The sequence below is a fragment of the Rhodamnia argentea genome, chromosome 10 (assembly GCF_020921035.1).
Source record: "Rhodamnia argentea isolate NSW1041297 chromosome 10, ASM2092103v1, whole genome shotgun sequence".
Lineage (NCBI taxonomy): Eukaryota > Viridiplantae > Streptophyta > Magnoliopsida > Myrtales > Myrtaceae > Rhodamnia > Rhodamnia argentea.
The window spans coordinates 13,589,578-13,607,225 of record NC_063159.1 but is presented as its reverse complement, the minus strand read 5'-3'; the positions used below and the strand labels follow the sequence as shown (position 1 = coordinate 13,607,225).

Below are 17,648 nucleotides of genomic sequence, written 5' to 3'. Positions count from 1 at the left end.
CCGTGTCTATACTTGCTTTGAAAGAAGGAAGCACAATGGAGAACAATTTAAAGAACAATATTACCAGGAAAGGGGAAGGGAAGGGATTCAGCCGCCATTTTGTGAATTGAATCCTAAATTCTTGGCTTGCATCGGCCCCTACACAGGATCCCAGGGTCACCATCAGTAACCACAATGATACAAACGATGGCGGTCACTTTCCTCGTGCCAATAAATTAAATGAATCGGCTTCATGTTCTTCAGTTATGCAGATCATACTTCACAGGATCTCAAGAAGAATGCACGCTTTGTACAAGACAAACAAGGTACCGACTGGCCAGCATGAGGAACTTGGGAGGAGCCAAGGAACACAGATTTAACCATCAAGAGAGAAGCTGTCTCAAGAATTAGCTTAAGCTCCTCCATCTCAAAATACTGCTGTACCAAGAACTACAGCTGAAGATGTTGGTTCTGTGAACGTGACAGAGGAAAAGACACTAGAAGAAATCAGCAAAAATATGTGAGGATGCAGATTGCTTTCAGCCTCCTGCGACATAATCTACTACGAACACAAATTGACAGGAAAGAAAGCAAACAATGCATCGCAAGTGAAGAGCAGGCAGCCAAAAAAGAAGAGCATCTCAGATGCACTCGCTTAAAATCCTTAAAAGTTTCATCCTAGTGCTGGATATCATAATGTTTGAATTACCAACAGAGCAAATAGTGTTGCTTCTTAACAATATATGTGCAGCATAGCATGTACGGCGACTATTCAGACGAAATAGGCGGAAATGGCTTGGAAGCCTTGGATAGACCCAAAGGAAACACTAATTTACTAAAGGAGCGATTGTGCATCATCTGTACACATCCCAACTCCTTACAGGAAAGAAAATGGGTGATTACTATTTATTCCCCACGAGCGAACCATGAAAGAAGCAACCTGAAGAACCAGAAAACATCTATCCAATTCAATAGCCAAAAAGAACATTATTCTAAACCTATTTACAATAGACACTTCCCGGAAAACCAAAATGCCAAAAGCTAATTCAAAGAAATCTTCAAAAAGAACAAAGTCCTGAAAACTGCAGATATATAATCACTGAGCCTATTCTTTTCCATGCCAGCCATAATGCGACTTGCGCTACGAATCCCATATATGTCGACGAATTCAAGCGCCAGAAGCTGCCCTTACTGCCTTCTTCAATTCCTCACCCACGTCTGCTTCCATTGATTTCCCAGAATAAGCACTTGAATCCATTGATGGTTTCTTCCCATTGCCTCTACTATCAACTTTACCAGTGGAATGCTTGTTTCCATTCCTATCAAGCTCCCTGTACTTCCCTGAATCCAACCCAGCAGCTGGTGAATGCAACTTCCTCGCCGAGAACTCCTGCCGGAGATCCTCTATGGCCTTCTTCAGGGACCCATTCTCGGCTTGCAACATCTCCAGCTGGTGCTTCATCGAGAAGCAAGCCTCTGCTACGTCCACCCTGCTGGCAAATTTCAGTTCCGGGGCCACCTTAGCAGCCTCCTTGGAATCTGTACCCTCCACGTGCTCAATCCCGATCTTGTTCATCACCAGGAACGGAATCTTCATCAGCTTAATACCCGACCCCGGACGAACGCCCCCGGCCTCCATCTCCATCGGAACCCTAACTCCCCAGCGGAAGCTGACAGCGGTGTTCCTCCTCACCGGCACCGCAGTCCTGGCCGCCACCTCCATTCCAGACAGCACGCTCGATAAGATCCCCGCTGGGGAGTCCGGCGTCAGAGCCGTTATCCTCTTCCCGAAGAACGTGACGTTCTCCGGCACAAAACTGCCATTTGCCGCAGCCGGCGCCTCCACTACCTCGATCGTCGAATCGTCGTCCGCGACGGCGCCGTTCCGGAACCCCGGCTTCGCGAACTTATCCGAGGACTGCAACTTCTTGATGGAGAAGTCCCCGAAGGCGGGCCTGAAGTGGAGCATGAACCGGGGGTTTCCTCGGTGGACGAGGTCGAATTCAGCGGACATGGACATGGAGCTGCCGATCGGGGAGCCGAACGGCCCGGTGCCGGTCTTGACGACGAGCGAGAAGGGGTTGAAGGAGTCGTTGGGGCGGTAGGAGACGCGGAGGGCGGGTCCGGAGTCGAAGAAGGTGCCGAGGTTGAGGGCGAGCTCCTTGGACTCGCCGGCGACGACGCCGGACTGGAAGGGGAGGCCGAGGATGTTGAGGGGGACTTTGGCCCGGATCAGCGGCTTCTGGTCCTCGCGGAACTTGAGGGAAGCCTTCATCTTTCTAGGGTTTCGCAGAAGAGGAGGAGGTGAGGAAGAGGAAGAAGATCAAATGGTGACAGTTCTGCAATTGGGAATTCGGTTTCAGACTTAAAAGAGTTTCGATTTCAAATTCGAATCGGAAAAAGATTTGATTTTTATGGGAGGTTTGAATTAGGAGGAAGCAGAAGAAGAAGAAGAAGAGGGACTAGCGCGGAGGAGAATCCGCCAAATTTTGGGAGTCTAACTGCGAGCGGCTCAGCTCACAGGGGAGAGTGAAGCTTACGTGGCCTGCTTTGTGGGTCCCACGGTCCACTGTCGAGTGTTTCCTCTTACTGTTCTAGCTTCGTTACGATCTCTATTTGAGACGGAGAGAAGGAACGGTTGGATGAGGTAGGATGGGAAACGTGGCACGTTTGCAGCCGTTGACAATCATTCGCAATATGGAGTGGAGGCCTTACAGTTAGGGATTTGAGAGATTTTCTTCCCCTCCTTTTCTCTTTCCAAAAATGTGCTCTCGATTTTTGAATCCTTTTCTTCAAATGTGCATTTGGAGCGTATGAACATATAAGGAAAAACGAGATTAATGATATTTGAACTTTCACACGTGGTTCTAAACTTTTAATTTGGTCAATATATTTCATTAATTTTTTGTACATGTTCAACATGGTAATTGGACTATATAAAAATATTCGATATGGTCAATAAATTTTTGGTACGTATTCAATGTAGTCATTGAATTATATGAAAATGCTCAATATTTTTTGAAAAATGGAATTAATGAAATGACGACATTGAACATATTTATATAGCTCATAGACCGTATTACACATGTACCAAAAATCAAGGGGACTATATCGAACAAAGGAAAATTTTAAGGACGAGATTGCATATTTAGCTAAAATTCAAGAATTACATTGAACAAATTAAAATTTTTTAGATATCACATTGCATGTTGAGCTAAAATTCGAGAGCAATTTATGTCATTATCCCAAATATCTAGGAAAAATAACCAAAAAAATCCTAAAACTATTTGCAATTGTGCTAATTCAATCTTAAAACTTTTTTTTTCTCAATTCAATCCGTCCATCCAATTTTGATTTAAAATAGCTAACGTGAACGCCGGCAAGCGAGGCCGGTGAGGGTGTCCTAACACTAAGCCAAGGATAAAAAAAATAATAAAAAAGAAAAAAAAAATAGCATAATACTCATAATATCATTAAATTTGTCCATGTTTAGTCGTACCATGTAGGACAGCCGGCATCCAAGCTAGTAATTTCAGGCCAAAATTGGCCGGACGGACTCAACTGGTATAAATACAAAAAGTTAAGGATTAAATTGACACAAAAAAAAAAGTTTAGAACTAAAGTGACGCAATCACACTAAATTTAATATTTTTTTGATAATTTCTCTCGAATATTTAACAACAAAACTCTCCTTTGAAATCAATTTCTTCCACTTTCGGAGATTTCTGAACATCTTCTGAAATTTCTGAAAGAAAAGTCTCCAAGACGACAAATTTAAATACCCATAATGTGCAACAGCACATACATAGTGTTCACTGTTCAAGATACTGTAGCAGTGGGAGTGGCGACTATAGTGTCCATCCGTCTATCGTCTTCACCAAATCAATCCGATTCTGATGCACAAAGAATCGATTTTTACACGCGCGAAGAAAAGTCGTCTTCGCATTCTCTAATTTCACCTTACATTTGTCAAGAAAGCGTTGATGAAATGTTACTCGCCACAGCCGTTATCGATGCCCACCAGATCCAAAAGCATGACGAAGAAAGTAGGGTTTTTTTTCATACTGGAAGCTCATTGCTCCTCAAGCTCAAATGCTACTTAACTTTCGTGGTGCATTCGAATTTAGAAGCACGCGAAACCCTGCTTCCGAACACCGTGTTTAAGCAGATGCTCCGACTCAACTCGATTGTCAATGCACAATATTTCTGTTTTCCGAGTAAGATCTAGCAAAGCTTGGCACTACAATAGTTAGCTACATGCAATCAAGGACAGTTAATGTAACATGTAGCAGCGTGGCGACTACCAACACCACGTTGACGGTGGTGGTTCCAGTTTTCCTCGTCCACAGGCTTCATTTCATTACGTGTTTCCCGTCTCACCCAGGACCACACTATTTTAACTTCTTGCCCAATAGAGCACGCAGTTGGCTTTATACTTTCCACAAAAGCAACAATGCTGGATGACTACAGAGCAGTCTCGCCCAGACTGATCACAAGCAGCCCGTTTCAACCAAACTTTTGAAGAAACTTTGAGACCAAATGGATGAATCCATTCCAAAAGAAAGAGTGAAAGGTCACAATGATACATGCCCGGAGAAAAGGGTCTCAAAACATCCTCTCTGTCAAACGATATTTTCTTGGTTTGAGCATGTTAAAACCAACTACAACAGAATGAACCAGGTGAAACATGCAGATGATCCTGGTCTTGTGAATTGATGCCAGAATTGGAGCCGCAGGGGGGGAAAGAAAGAAAGGAAAATACTAGAAGCTCTTATTTTTGCTACTCCAAAATTTACCGCAGAACCCACCAAACAATGCATGTTTCAAACACCAGCCTTACTTAGCTTTTGGAATATCAAGGTCCTCAAATATTGGGCTGTCAACTCCGACTCCCATCGCTTGGAGACCGTTATCCACATAAAGGACAGTGCCGGTGATGGCAGATGCCAAAGGCGATGCCAGGAATGCAGCAGCATTTCCCACCTCCTCTGTGTTCATTGAAAGAAGCCGAGGAACAGGAATTAGAAATTGCAGTCAGACCGGTTTTCTAGGCCATACTTGCATTTAAGAAATGTTAATTAAAAAATGGATAAAATGCTCGATTGCTTCGTGAACATTGTTAATATCAGTGTAGCACGAACAAAAAGATACCAACTATGGTAGCAGTGCATGACTCACCAGCAGATAGTTCTTTCTGCAAGGGTGCATTTTCTATAGAGTAATTGATCATCATGTCAATAAAACCAATTGCTTTTGCAGCACGACTTCTCAATGGACCTGTTGATATTTCGCACCGCGATCATCATTGAGATAATATTACCGGGAACAAAGAAAGTGAGATCTGCTGGAAAAGCTACAAACTGTACCTGCAGAAATTGTGTTCACTCTTACTTTATGTTTTCTCCCCGCTTCAAATGCCAGCACCTGCAGTAATCAAGCAGGGAGTCATATGATAAGCTATTGATCCAAAATCTGCAGATCCCAGTATAGATCCATCAAGGAGGGTGAGGAGAAGAAGCACGTCATGTGGGAAAACGACAAAAGGAGAAAAAGGACCTACTCGTGTGTCACTCTCTAGAGCAGCTTTTGCTGAACTCATCCCTCCTCCATACCTGCAATAGTAAATAAGTCAGCTAGAAATCTCATTGACAGGACTGCACCCAAATGAAGCAAAAGAAGAACATATACCCAGGAATGATCCTCTCTGATGCAATGTATGTCAAAGAGATGGAACAACCACCTGTAAGTTAAACCTATAAGTTAGCAAGACTGACTGGTGCATTTATAGGAGATATAAGTATGATGGTGATGACTGGTGGTCTTATCAGGAAAGCAGGCCCAAAAATTTAAAGGAGCAAAACAGTACAAATGCAAGGTAAGAAAGTTGCCTGGATTCATAATTGGAACAAAGTGCTGGAGCAAAGATATAAAAGAGTAGCTCGATGCAGAAATAGCTTGAAGATAACCATATCTTGATGTTTGCAGCAGAGGTTTACTGACCTGAAATAGAGGAACATAGCATTTAACCATAGTCATGAGTAAGCAGTAGCGGGGAATAGGAAAAAATGAGATTAAAAAAGCTTAACCTCTGGCCCATTAGCAAGTGAGTGCACAAAGATGTCAATACTTCCAAAATCCTGCTTGACAGATTCAGCAACTTCCTGAGAGAACATTACCAAATGAGTTGGAATGGTTAATGCCGGAACGCAACTAGATGGATCTGAATTTAACAGGAAAGATGTTCCATTTTGTTGATAGGTGAACAGGAAAGATGTTCACGAGAGTACTAAAAGCAAAATAAGCCTTGTATTAATTTCAAATTGGAGGTCCATCACCCTGAAAAATTAGATAAATCAGCATATAGCTAGATGCTCGGAGATAGGCCTCAACATGTTCGTTAGATGGGTTGATTGGAAAAAGTCCCTGTTTACCTAGAAAGCCATTACCAGTTCAGTCTCCAAGAAGTTTCCCGCCAAGGAATCACTCAATTTCTAAAATATTGATGAGACATGAGACAAAAATTAAGGGAGACATCCTACTCTTTAGGAGAAGAGAAGGTCATAATCTAAATCGTTCCTGGAGTTATCTCCGGAAACTGTTATCAGTTAGAGCAGTTCGATTCTTCCCTATCTCAAAGCACTAGAATGTTTGTTTTTTCCCCCCTCAAATAGCATGTCAACAAGCAGAAAAATACTTTACAGCTTTATGTTACAGGATCCAACTAGAACTGGAACTTGGAAGAGGACATACCTGGACAGTCCATTTTGCAGAACCTGCGTAGCGCTTATTCGTCCTAATCTGGGGATCATCACAAAAAAGAGCATATAAATGGCACAATTTCACATACGTATGTAATTTGTGGAAACTCCAAATCAGCAATTACATCTTCAGGAACATCCTCAGGACAGTCAAAAACTGCGTCCAATGGATAAACTTTGGTGATTTCCATTAAGGAACCATCTGGCAATCTGAAAAGTAACAATACAATAAATAAACTTAATCAGATACGACTGAAGAGAAAATAATACTGAAAGCACAAAAGGTTCGCTTACACTCGTGATTCATCAAATTTGCCACGCCTTAGGCTGCTCTCAAAAATATTAAGTGCCTGCAAATACGCATCATCAAGTTCGGGTACTTAAGAGTTTGGAACAAAATAGGGAATGATGGCATGGAAACTTGATCTACGTATAAAATCCACATACCGGAACCCATGTACCGAGAAGAATTTCAGCACCAGCAGCGGCAAGAGATTTTGCTATTGCCCAACCATATCCATTGTCATCGGCAACACCGGCAATGAAAGCTCTCTTTCCTGCAAAAGTAACAATGCCATTAGGAAAGCCTCTAGTACCTACACTCCTTTTTATTTTTTTTTATTTTCTTTGTGGCCAGAAGCCAAGCACTTGAAGTTGATGGTTGTCTGTTCGTACTAAGCCCACAATTCACCTGGTCTCGGGTTTTACTTTCACATAAAAACGAAAAGGAGCGGAGAAAAAGATGCAAGACCTCTTAAGTCAATAGGCAATCCCGGTAAAGGGGTGCTTCCATTTGCACTGCACATTGCTCTTGTGACGACCCCCCTGACGGTTACAGCCTTCGACGAGTGCTTTGGTAAGAACGAGTCCCTGGAGGAGATGCGAGAAGAGCTTGCGAGCTTCGCCCAAGACGCTTCTCTCTGTTCTGCACCCAAAAATGCTACACATGGCTTGACTGATGATCGACGGAGAGCGACGTCCGGCTTCGGCGAAGCCATGTGCGTCCCAGGAGTCGCAGTGGCGGCCATATCTCCGGCAAATCAAACTAACAACAAATCGAGCGAATTTCCTGTATATATTTGGCGAGATTCATTCAAAATGACATCTTTCCACCAGTTAGTAGCGTAAAAAACACAAGCACCTGGCATGCAGCCGAGAAATCCCAACACGAGACACCCACTACAGGCCGTCCTAAGTTACCAATTTCAAGACGCGCGCAATGCCATCGCATCTCACCAGTGCCCGGGCGACGACAGCACGGATCAGACCCCGTAAAATCAGTGAGCTAGCGGAGCTTCGATTGGGAGATGGGAGACTCACCTGAGGGATGGCGAGATCAGAGCCGGAGAGAACAATGTCCGAGAGAGGGGTGGAAAAGGCGGGTCGGCCAGCGACGGGGAGTAAATAGAGGGAGAGCGAAGAGGTTTCGATGAAATCGAAGCTGGGTTCTTTGGCGGTGGTTCGGGTCTGTTGGGAAACTTTGTAATCGCCGAACGGCCAAGACAAAACAGAGTCCATTAGAAAAGCCTAAACAAAAAATTAAGAAGTAATGAGCTGCGTTTCGTCTCCATCATATTCTGATTTTTATCCTGACTACCAAACGCAGCTCTAATTCAGAACAGAATAAAATAAAATATAAAAAAATATAGCCTAAATATAATTATCCCATGGAGAGGTGAGATAAAGATTTATAGAATTTCTTATGTTTATGATATAAAAACTATTTTTTTCTCAAATAACAAACTTCTCATGTAATAAACTAAAATAATAATTAAATATAAATTATATGTGAATTCTAATGTTAAAAATAAAATGAAACATAAATTTTTTTTTTTTTTACTTTATTCCTATATGTTTCTATAAATTGTAGTTTCTTTCTACGTTATAATATATATTTTGTGCATATACACATATATAATATCTATATCATTACATATTTTAGGTACGGTAGAATAGTTTATTATTTAATAAAAATTTTATTAAGAAGGTCTATGAACAGGAGATATAAAAATATAGAAAATAAGTAAATAAGAACGAAGTAGAATAACCCATATTTTAAGTGAACAAATTCGAACTTGAAAATGATCTTTCTAGTTCTCGAATGATGTGGGCCAATGAAATTTCTAAAATTAAATAAATCAAGAAACCTCCATCTCATTCTCCTATGTATCTCCGATTCATGTTAAAATTTCACCACTCTTTTATAGTTTTTTATTCCACGTCAAAACTCTATGAAAATGACGAGAGAGCAAAAACTCCTTCTCATTCGTAGGTTTCTGGTTCACTTCAAAAGTTTATGAACAAAGAAAGAGAGTCAAAACTCATTCTCTTCCGTAGTTTTGTAGTTCATTTTGAAATTTAACAAAAGTAGCGAGAGAGCCTAAACTTTTCTTAGTTATAAACGTGAGTGATCATATTTTCTCTCTCTTAATAGAGTTGGCAATGAATTATAAAGAGATTCTTATAGTTTCAATTTCTGCATTTTCGAGTTCATTTACATTGACATGTAGAAATACCAAATAATAAACATAACATAATATGAAAGAGAGTCAAAACTCATTCTCCTCCGTAGTTTTGTAGTTCATTTTGAAATTTAACAAAAGTAGCCGGAGAGGCTAAACTTTTCCTAATTATAAATGTGAGTGATCATATTTTCTCTCTCTTAATAGAGTTGATAGTGAATTATAAAGAGATTCTTATAGTCTCAATTTATGCATTTTCGAGTTCATTTACATTGATGTGTAGAAATACTAAATAATGAACATGATATGATGTGAACATTTTCAGATTTATTACTGTGATTTATCAAATAATAAATAGGATGTGGCAAAATCCCTGGATTTCATATCATATCCTATTCAATAATATCCTGGCTAAAACTTCAGAAGACCAAACGTGGCCTAAATGTAGTTAAGAGGTGGTTTTGAGAAAATTAAAACAAAAAGAAGAAAAGGCCAAAAAGGGCTGAATTTTCAAAGTCTCCCTCAGCTCAACCCCTGGCCTTGGTAATTTGGTTAACTCCTCCCCCCTCCATTGAGCCTCAGGGATCTACCCCTATGCCAACCAGACATCTCACCTATTTCAGATGGTCTTATTTCAGATCTTGGATCTACTCGGTTCGCAAGTTTTTTTGGGGATAATTGAGCGATTAAAATGTCGGATTGAGTGTAACGTATTTCACGACCATTGATCAAACGCTTCGTAAGAATTCATGGAATTAGTCGAAGACGAGGTTCGGTCTTGACTCGGCCCTCTTTCTTTTTAGATGGGTTTTTTTCATTTGAATTCTTTCGTTCCAAATATTTGGGCAGTCGAACGGCTCCTACTCCGACCAAAAAAAAAAAAAAAACCGGCTCCTACGCATCCTATTCCTAGCTGTGAAGGCCCGACATTCCACTTCCGTTAGATTTGATGGATGTGGTTTGCTCTTGGGTTCAGCCCAATTACTTGGGCCCAGAAATTTCACAAGGCCTGATTTGAGCCTCTTAGGTCTACTGGCGGGTATACTTCGCAGCCCGTTTTAGTTTCCTTGGGATTCTGTTTTGCTAGGGGTGAGAAAGGCAGATTAACCAAATCGGGAGCCGTCCAGAGCAGACCGCACCGGTCCGGTCCGATTCTTGGATCCATAAGACTAGAACGGGTGATTTTCTATCTAGTTCGGTTCGGTTCCTGGATCCATAAAATTGGAACCGGTGATTTTCGATCCGGTTCTTGATTCCATGGGAAACCGAACTATGCGGAATGGATTGATTATTTTTTATTTCTCAATCTAAACATAATGTTAATTGATATATTAAAATTAAGTTTGTGTTGCACACCCTATTAATAATCCACTGGTAGCTAGACCGCACAATTCAATCCCAAGATCATCTGGTCTGATTCCCGGTTCTTGGGTGGGATGGGATTGAACCAAACTAGAAACCGATCACCCACATGTTTTGCAATGTATCTAAATTCACTTTATACTTCTATAATGCAACGACATTTCTTCATCTTAGAGTAACAGGAGTACCTTTGTCTCGTTTTGTCCTAACGTCTAAAGATCTAGAAAGGAAAATTATGATCGAGAGAATCACGTATTCTGATGGCCTTCCTTCACCGATCCATGGCGACAATGTGTGATTTTTCCCTGGGCTCCTCTAAGTCAGCTCGAGCCTTTGATGGACTATAGAGAATTACGAGTTACAAATAAAATGAAAAATTATTTAAAAAGTCCTAAATTTATTGCGGTTGTTACAATTCAGTCTTGAATTTTTTTTTGTCAACTGAGTCTTAAATCTTTTGCATGTGCCGATACAATCCATCCGGCCAACTTTGGCCAGCCGCACTTACGTGAAAATTCTTAATAGTACTTAACTTTATTAAAAATTTTAATTATTTAATTTTTTTTCTTTCTTCCTCTCGGCGATCAGCCATAGATCAAGGTTGGCGAGGTCGAGCCTCATCATGGCTAGACGAGGTCGACCTTTCCCTCGCCAATGCCGGATTACCGATCCAACTACTGGATAGAAGTAAAAGGAGAAGAAAATAAAAATTATAATTATTAAAAATTATCCACGTTAACATCGGCATGTCAAAATTGGCCGGAGGACTAAATTAACATAAATACAAAAGATTTAGGACTCAATTGGCTAAAAAAAAAAATTTAGAGTTGAATTGTTAAAATTGCAATAAATTTAGAAGATTTTTGGAAATTTTTCCCAAATAAAAGGAAGCCCTCTTTTAGGCTCGACCTCGAGAGAATTTTCCAATACTCACGTCCATGAACAAGGGAAGAGTGATGCAGGACATGTCTAAGGATATAGAGTAAGCAAATGCATTACAGTATTGTCCAAAAAGTGATGCTAAAACATGTCAAAAGCTTCATTTCATCCCCTCTTTAAGGGTTTTTCTCTGCGCATGAGATGGTTTGGACGACACACCAAATTGAGATTCTTGTTATTCCAAAGCACATAATTGTTGCGATCCAAGCTTATCCACAAAGAACCTTATTCCACTTAGGCTCATCGCGAACCTTAGCTTTATCCCATTTGTCGATCGACTTTAGCCCGCAACCGTCCATCTCGTTTTGGAAGCTTTTTGTCCCCTTTACCCTTGCTCTTCATGCGTTAAGATGTAAAGGACAGTCCCGTGATCTTATGATAGACGGATTCTAGGATCACAACGCGTCGTAACTCATTGTATTTTTTCGTCCTTTTCTTACGTAAAATACTGTAACATGCCAAAATTTAAAGGTTTTACGATCACGAGAAAGACGTTTGGTTGTCCGGATATGGATTGAGATAAGATAGGATAAGAAGGGATTAAAAATTCTTCGGATTGTGAAAATTCCCATCATATGTTTGGTGAATGTCCGGATATAAACCGGACGGTGGATGTGCCACCCACCACGCGAGTGACCTCCTGTGGACAACGGCAATGCACTCTAGATCCACCCTCCTCGAATGGAAACTCTTGAAGCTGAAGATGCCTTCCACGTCAAAAATTCCTTTTACTTGCGCAAAATTGCCAGCTTCCTCCTCCGCGTGGTCGTCTTCAATCCACGGACTAGGTGAGGAGCTCGCCACCTAACTTCTTTGAAATGTTCCACACGGGAAATCATCCTGTCGATCGACATAACCTTTTGGGAATGCATTCCCAGTACGTCCTCTCTCGTCCTTATCTTTTGCTAGTGCTGGGCCGTCAATAGCTTCGTGCTGACACGGTTTGCTTATTGTTGGTTGCTTGGGGAGATCTTCTTCTCGACAAATCTTTTCTGGGTTGATGTTGTTGCCAAGCAAAGTGAACTCACGCGAGCTTCCTTCATCTGTTACCAATTACCAGGTGGAGATGATCTTTTCCTCTGATGGTGAATTTCATCTTTGTCTGTGCTAATTCTCATCCTGACCGTCCTCCGAAGAAAATGAAGGCTTGTGCGGATCAATTATGGCATATTTTCTTTGAGTTTTCTTATTGCTATTAGCTTTTGAGGAACTTCCTTTAGCAGTACCTCGTATTCCAATGCGTCCCTCTTCGTCTGTTTTAGTTCCAGCTTTGCACGAAATACACCTTCTAAACTTTTTATAAATTTTAATAAATTTTTTATTTTTTATTTTATTTTTATTCTTTTTATTCTTTTCTCTCTCTTTCTTTTATTTTCTTCTCTCCTTCCTTAGTTTGTCGCCGACCGGCAATCGGCCAGAGGTGTGGACCGATGACGTTAGCCTCGCCAATCACTGGCCACGGCGAGTCCCAATTCGCTCTCCATCAAGACCCACCTGCCCACCAAACTCATGTTCCACCTCCTCTGCAACAACCTCTCGAAATCGAACCTCCTGGCCGGCCTCCTTCGGCGACTATCCTCGACCTCTAGGAGGTCCAAGAGAGTTCTCTATCGAGTCTGTCATGATCCTCTACAAGAGCAAGAAAATCGAATTCTATGCCCTAGCCGGTCGTTCGACTGGAATGAGATTGAGCCGCCCCACGGCGAGGTCGAACTCGCGAGGGGCAACAAGGGCGAGCCTTGCTCAAGCAACGGCGAGGCCGGACCTCATCGGCCCACACCTCTTGCTGGCAACCAGCCAAGGAAGAAGAAAATAAAAAAATAAATTTAAAATATTAAAATATTATTATAATGGCCACGTTAGTGATTTCGGCCAAAATTGGCCGAACAGATCGAATTGACACGCATGCAAAAATTTCAGAGCTGAATTGGCACAAAAAAAAAAAGGTTTAAGACCGGATTGAAATAATTACAATAGGTTTAGGACTTTTTCGATAATTATCCCGAAAACAACTACTTACCTTCTTTCTATGGGAAATCATTTTGGGGAATACTCGAGCCGAAGTCCATATTAATAATGATTAAACATGAGATTGTTATGGTAGAGAAAATCGAACATGTGTCGTTCGCCTAATCAATGTACAGGTGCATCATGCAGGTATGGTGAGGGAACTTCATAGGCAAGCAAGCTCAGACCAACCCACGTTTTTCTTGCCTTTTTTTTTTTCGTACATGAGATGATTTCCAAACCGTTTATGAAAGTTTAAGCCGTGTTAAATGAAGGCGCGCCCTAACATCTCAATGTTGTGACTCTCTGCCTCGTTTGTAAATTAGGAGGACTTGGTCTGAGACCAAAGCGTGTGGAAACGGCAAATAAGGGACTCGAAAAGATTTCTTTTTTTCGAAAGCAAACATTTTATTCAGATCTCAAAATATCAAGATGATACACGGGAGGTTCAGACCAAATCAAATGCCAAACAACAAAGTAGAACAATAAAGCACAAATTATTGTGATAAGCACACTCTCATTTCACAAGAATAGATCTGTCTCAACATCAAAGTAGAACAAAAAATGGCCGATCACCAAATCTCACATATCATAAGTGATGAGCACACTCTGTCATTTATTTCTCCAATAGCTACAGCTTGCGCTGGGCAGTGCACGCTTAAGTTCAGCATTCACAACACAACCACTGCACGGAGACACCAAAAACACGTTGAACATGCTCCCAAATCAAGATCTAGATCGGGAGAAATTGAACGGGCACAGAAACGCCTCTACGGAACTCCCATATATAAATTTAGATCATAAAATGAGAGCTCTCCAATTGAGAGAAGTCGTATAACCACTTCCAATGCAGTATGAACTCACCTATTCCTTCTTGATCTAGTCAGACTTTTTTGGTATGGATCATATGAAGCAGCGGGTTGATTCCTAACGATGGAAGCAGAAGATACGTCGGGAAGATACGCCCAGCAAACAGAGAAGAGCATCGGCAGCAAGCAAAGAAAAAAAAAAAAAAAACTAAACAATAAAATACTCACGGCTCAAATTAGGAGAGCAAATATCAATTCGAGTTGAGAAGATGGAGCCTCTCTCGACTAAGAATTAACTACGTCGTACCAGATTTCAAGGGACCAATACGCTATACTGCGGTCGTCAAAGAGCTACGAATATCTTCATGCAGTGATGTCTGGCCGAGCACGTGGACCAAGTCTGCTCCTCGTGGGCACCAAATGTCAAAGATGACCATTGAAAATGTGGTCGAAAATCACATCCTACCTCATTAAATTTGTCAGACTTTATTTATTTTTCCATTGACCTGATGAATCCCAGCCACATTTCAAACGAGTGATTTTGATTTTCGATCAATAATGTTAGGCTGAAGAGGCCAGGGGAAATGCTGTAGTTATAAAGACCGGTGGACTTTAATACGGGAGTCCACGGCTTACAAGTTAACCTTTTAATAAACATAACTATAATAGTTAAACAATGTCTCAAGAAGTCTTCGCAGATCCCACGTAGTTTCGTAAAGGCGGCGATTATTTCTTTGACCAGCTAGCTAGCAGCCGAGGAAAACTGATGGCTCGATTGACATTTTTCCGCAGATCGTAGGAAAAAAAATTCAACCATTGGCTCCGATTTGCAGCTAAGTCGCGATTGGCCGCGTAGTTAACCTAAGACTAATCGCCTCGTGAAAAATTCACAAGCGGGTCGAATGAAATGAACAAACAACAACAAAAATTTCTTAAATTGCTCCGAAAGTCTTCGCGGCACGATCAATTTATTAGGCGGTTTGAATTCACTCTCGCTGTGTTAAAAGAGGAGCGTACAAGTTGTGCGACGGTCGGCCAATTTGATATAAAGCTTTGATCAAACACAAAACGATGGTTTGGCCCATGTATGCGCGTGAACCAGCTGTAAACCTTCGTTCATACCGAGCAAAGCGTCTCGCCTTTGCGGAAATTAAGGAACACATGCGATGTCGGATCGATGGCTCTCTCTCTCTCTCTCTCTCTTTTTGCTCTTTTGTGAAAGACAGCTCGTAAAGCAAAAGAAAGCCCATGTCATGACCCAATATGCCATATCCCCTTGCTGATGCTCGAAAGGATTTTGAATGCTAGGCATCTACCGTGGAATTAACGAAAAATAATGTATTTTCTGTGGTTATCGATAACTGTGTGTAGTTACAAGAGGGTCCTCGTTCGATGGAGTTATGATAGCCATAAGTTCGATCGTTTAGGTCGTTTTCATGTTACCGAATCACATGAGCGCGTCAAAAGAGCGCGTTCCTATATTTCGCATTCATGTGTTTAGATATTGCCGAGCATTAAGCTATGCTAAGTGTGAGAGAGCATCGCATTCATTTTCACGTACGCAATCCGGCGGGCACAATTGGACATCTGACCTTTATCCAAAATATATATAGGAAGGACCGTGCTTATTATTAGGCATTGCGATGCCTTCGATAATCGTGGAAGATGTGGCCAACCGCGTGAATTGGGAATTTCTCGCAATCCAAAAGTGTCGCGTGATAGGTGAAAGCTGAGGATGACTCCGGTTGCGGCAGATTAATTAAGACGTAGGGCAACAAAAATATCTCAGCAGAATCCCCGATCCAGGGTTAATTAAGTTGCGGAATTAAACTAATCTTTAGGTGGAAATGATTAATTAATTGGGAAAGCGACCCCGTTGCTCGATCGGCATGTGCCTTGGACCAGGCATCGGTTGATAGCATCAACTTGATACCTACCGCTATATGAAATCCCTCACGGTGACGCCTCCTAGGAACTAGAATGGTCAGACAAGACGTACTTCTGCAGAGGTTGACAGCCATTGAACTGCTCGTGCGTTCTGGGACCGTGCACGATCGATCTTCGCCGTCCACCTGCAACATCGGCCGTCCATAGTACATCATTTGCAACGAAGAAATTAAGAAAGAGATACCACGTGACATTTGACGTTGCTACATGAATAAATGTGCAGAGATGTGTACTTGGTTATTCAATCACCTAAGAGTTAGATTCTATCTCGGTTTTTTTTTTTTTTTTGGCTTCCGAATTCTCCAGACTTATAAGCTCAGTTTATTTCGCGAAAAATAAATAATTTGAAATTTCTTTTCCTAAAAATGATTGCTTGCACCGCTTGAAATAACACGTCGATAAAATGTATTGTCATTATTAACGACAACTTATGTCTAAATATTTATGCAAATGGTAAAAGTATTTTTTGTTTATGTAGTCTTATAAGTTATACGAGCGATCATTTTCATAAAAATGATTTGTAAATCCTTCATTTTTCATGACATAAACAGAGCCATAGTCTCATCGTTGATTTCTTTTATGCGAAAATGAAAAGATAATATACCAAATTTCCTAAAATTCCATTTCCAATTGCATTACAAGCCGCAACTGCACACCATGCTGTGACCCAACCGTTGATTGCTGTGCCTGGACTCAACCCTTGCGAATCCACACGAGCCTCTCTCTTTAGGGAGTGTGCAAACGGATTGGACCACCCGAAAAACCGGTCCATGAATCGATTCCCATTCAAACCGGTCCACAAATCGGTTCTAAATTTTGAATTTTGGGATCGATTTTTAGCAATTGTTAAAAAAAAAAACTCTAGTTTTACTCGCTTCACTTCCTCCGTTTTTTGTGGATTGTAATTTATATTACTCATATTAGGGATTGTTACTTTGGTGGGTAATGAATTTTTTATCTTTTACTTTGAATCGTTTCATTTGTACTCATATTATTTCGCTGGAAAAAAAAAAACAGGTTCTCGAGCTGACCTTGGAATTGAACCTAAAAAATAGGAATAAAAAAATTTGGAACCAGTTATAACAGGACCAGTTTCAGTTTCTATATCCGAAATCTACCCATCCGGCCATGCTCACGGCTATCCCTCTCGGCGTCCCTCGCCCTCGAGGGCGTTTGCGTCAACCCACATACCCCCACTCACGGGACGAGTGCATGGGACGAGGCCCAGCGCAGGGGCGCTGGTGATTGGCTAGCCAAGATCAGATTTGCGGTGCGCTCAACGGATGCTCGCCACGTGTCGCTCAGAGCCGACAAAGCGTAGCCGCAAGCCTCCCAAACGTCGCAAGTGGCTACAGACGATCGGGGCCCTCAGAGCCTCTTTTGCG

The 17,648-nt window shown here is 41.5% G+C and overlaps 2 protein-coding genes across 3 annotated transcripts; both read right to left on the bottom strand.

Moving 5' to 3' along the window:
* Nucleotides 1-856: 856 nt before the first annotated feature.
* On the bottom strand, nucleotides 857-2,497 carry LOC115731070. The gene is made up of 2 exons (XM_048286127.1): nucleotides 1,131-2,497; nucleotides 857-1,080 (listed from the first exon to the last, which is right to left on the bottom strand). The coding sequence occupies exon 1, from the start codon at nucleotides 2,252-2,254 to the stop codon at nucleotides 1,148-1,150; it is 1,107 nt and encodes a 368-aa protein (XP_048142084.1). The 5' UTR covers nucleotides 2,255-2,497; the 3' UTR covers nucleotides 857-1,080; nucleotides 1,131-1,147.
* A 2,010-nt stretch (nucleotides 2,498-4,507) lies between these two features.
* Nucleotides 4,508-8,250, bottom strand: LOC115731058 (enoyl-[acyl-carrier-protein] reductase [NADH], chloroplastic-like). Of its 2 annotated transcripts, none has more exons than XM_030661682.2 (13): nucleotides 7,974-8,250; nucleotides 7,489-7,806; nucleotides 7,185-7,294; nucleotides 7,032-7,087; nucleotides 6,863-6,947; nucleotides 6,730-6,777; nucleotides 6,066-6,140; nucleotides 5,868-5,979; nucleotides 5,668-5,719; nucleotides 5,540-5,591; nucleotides 5,346-5,403; nucleotides 5,158-5,256; nucleotides 4,508-4,967 (listed from the first exon to the last, which is right to left on the bottom strand). In XM_030661682.2, the coding sequence occupies exons 2-13, from the start codon at nucleotides 7,763-7,765 to the stop codon at nucleotides 4,816-4,818; spliced, it is 1,176 nt and encodes a 391-aa protein (XP_030517542.1). In that variant the 5' UTR covers nucleotides 7,766-7,806; nucleotides 7,974-8,250; the 3' UTR covers nucleotides 4,508-4,815. The 2 variants fall into 2 exon arrangements, with proteins under 2 accessions (XP_030517542.1, XP_030517547.1); XM_030661687.2 differs by having other exon boundaries at nucleotides 8,058-8,249.
* Between the last annotated feature and the right edge of the window lie 9,398 nt (nucleotides 8,251-17,648).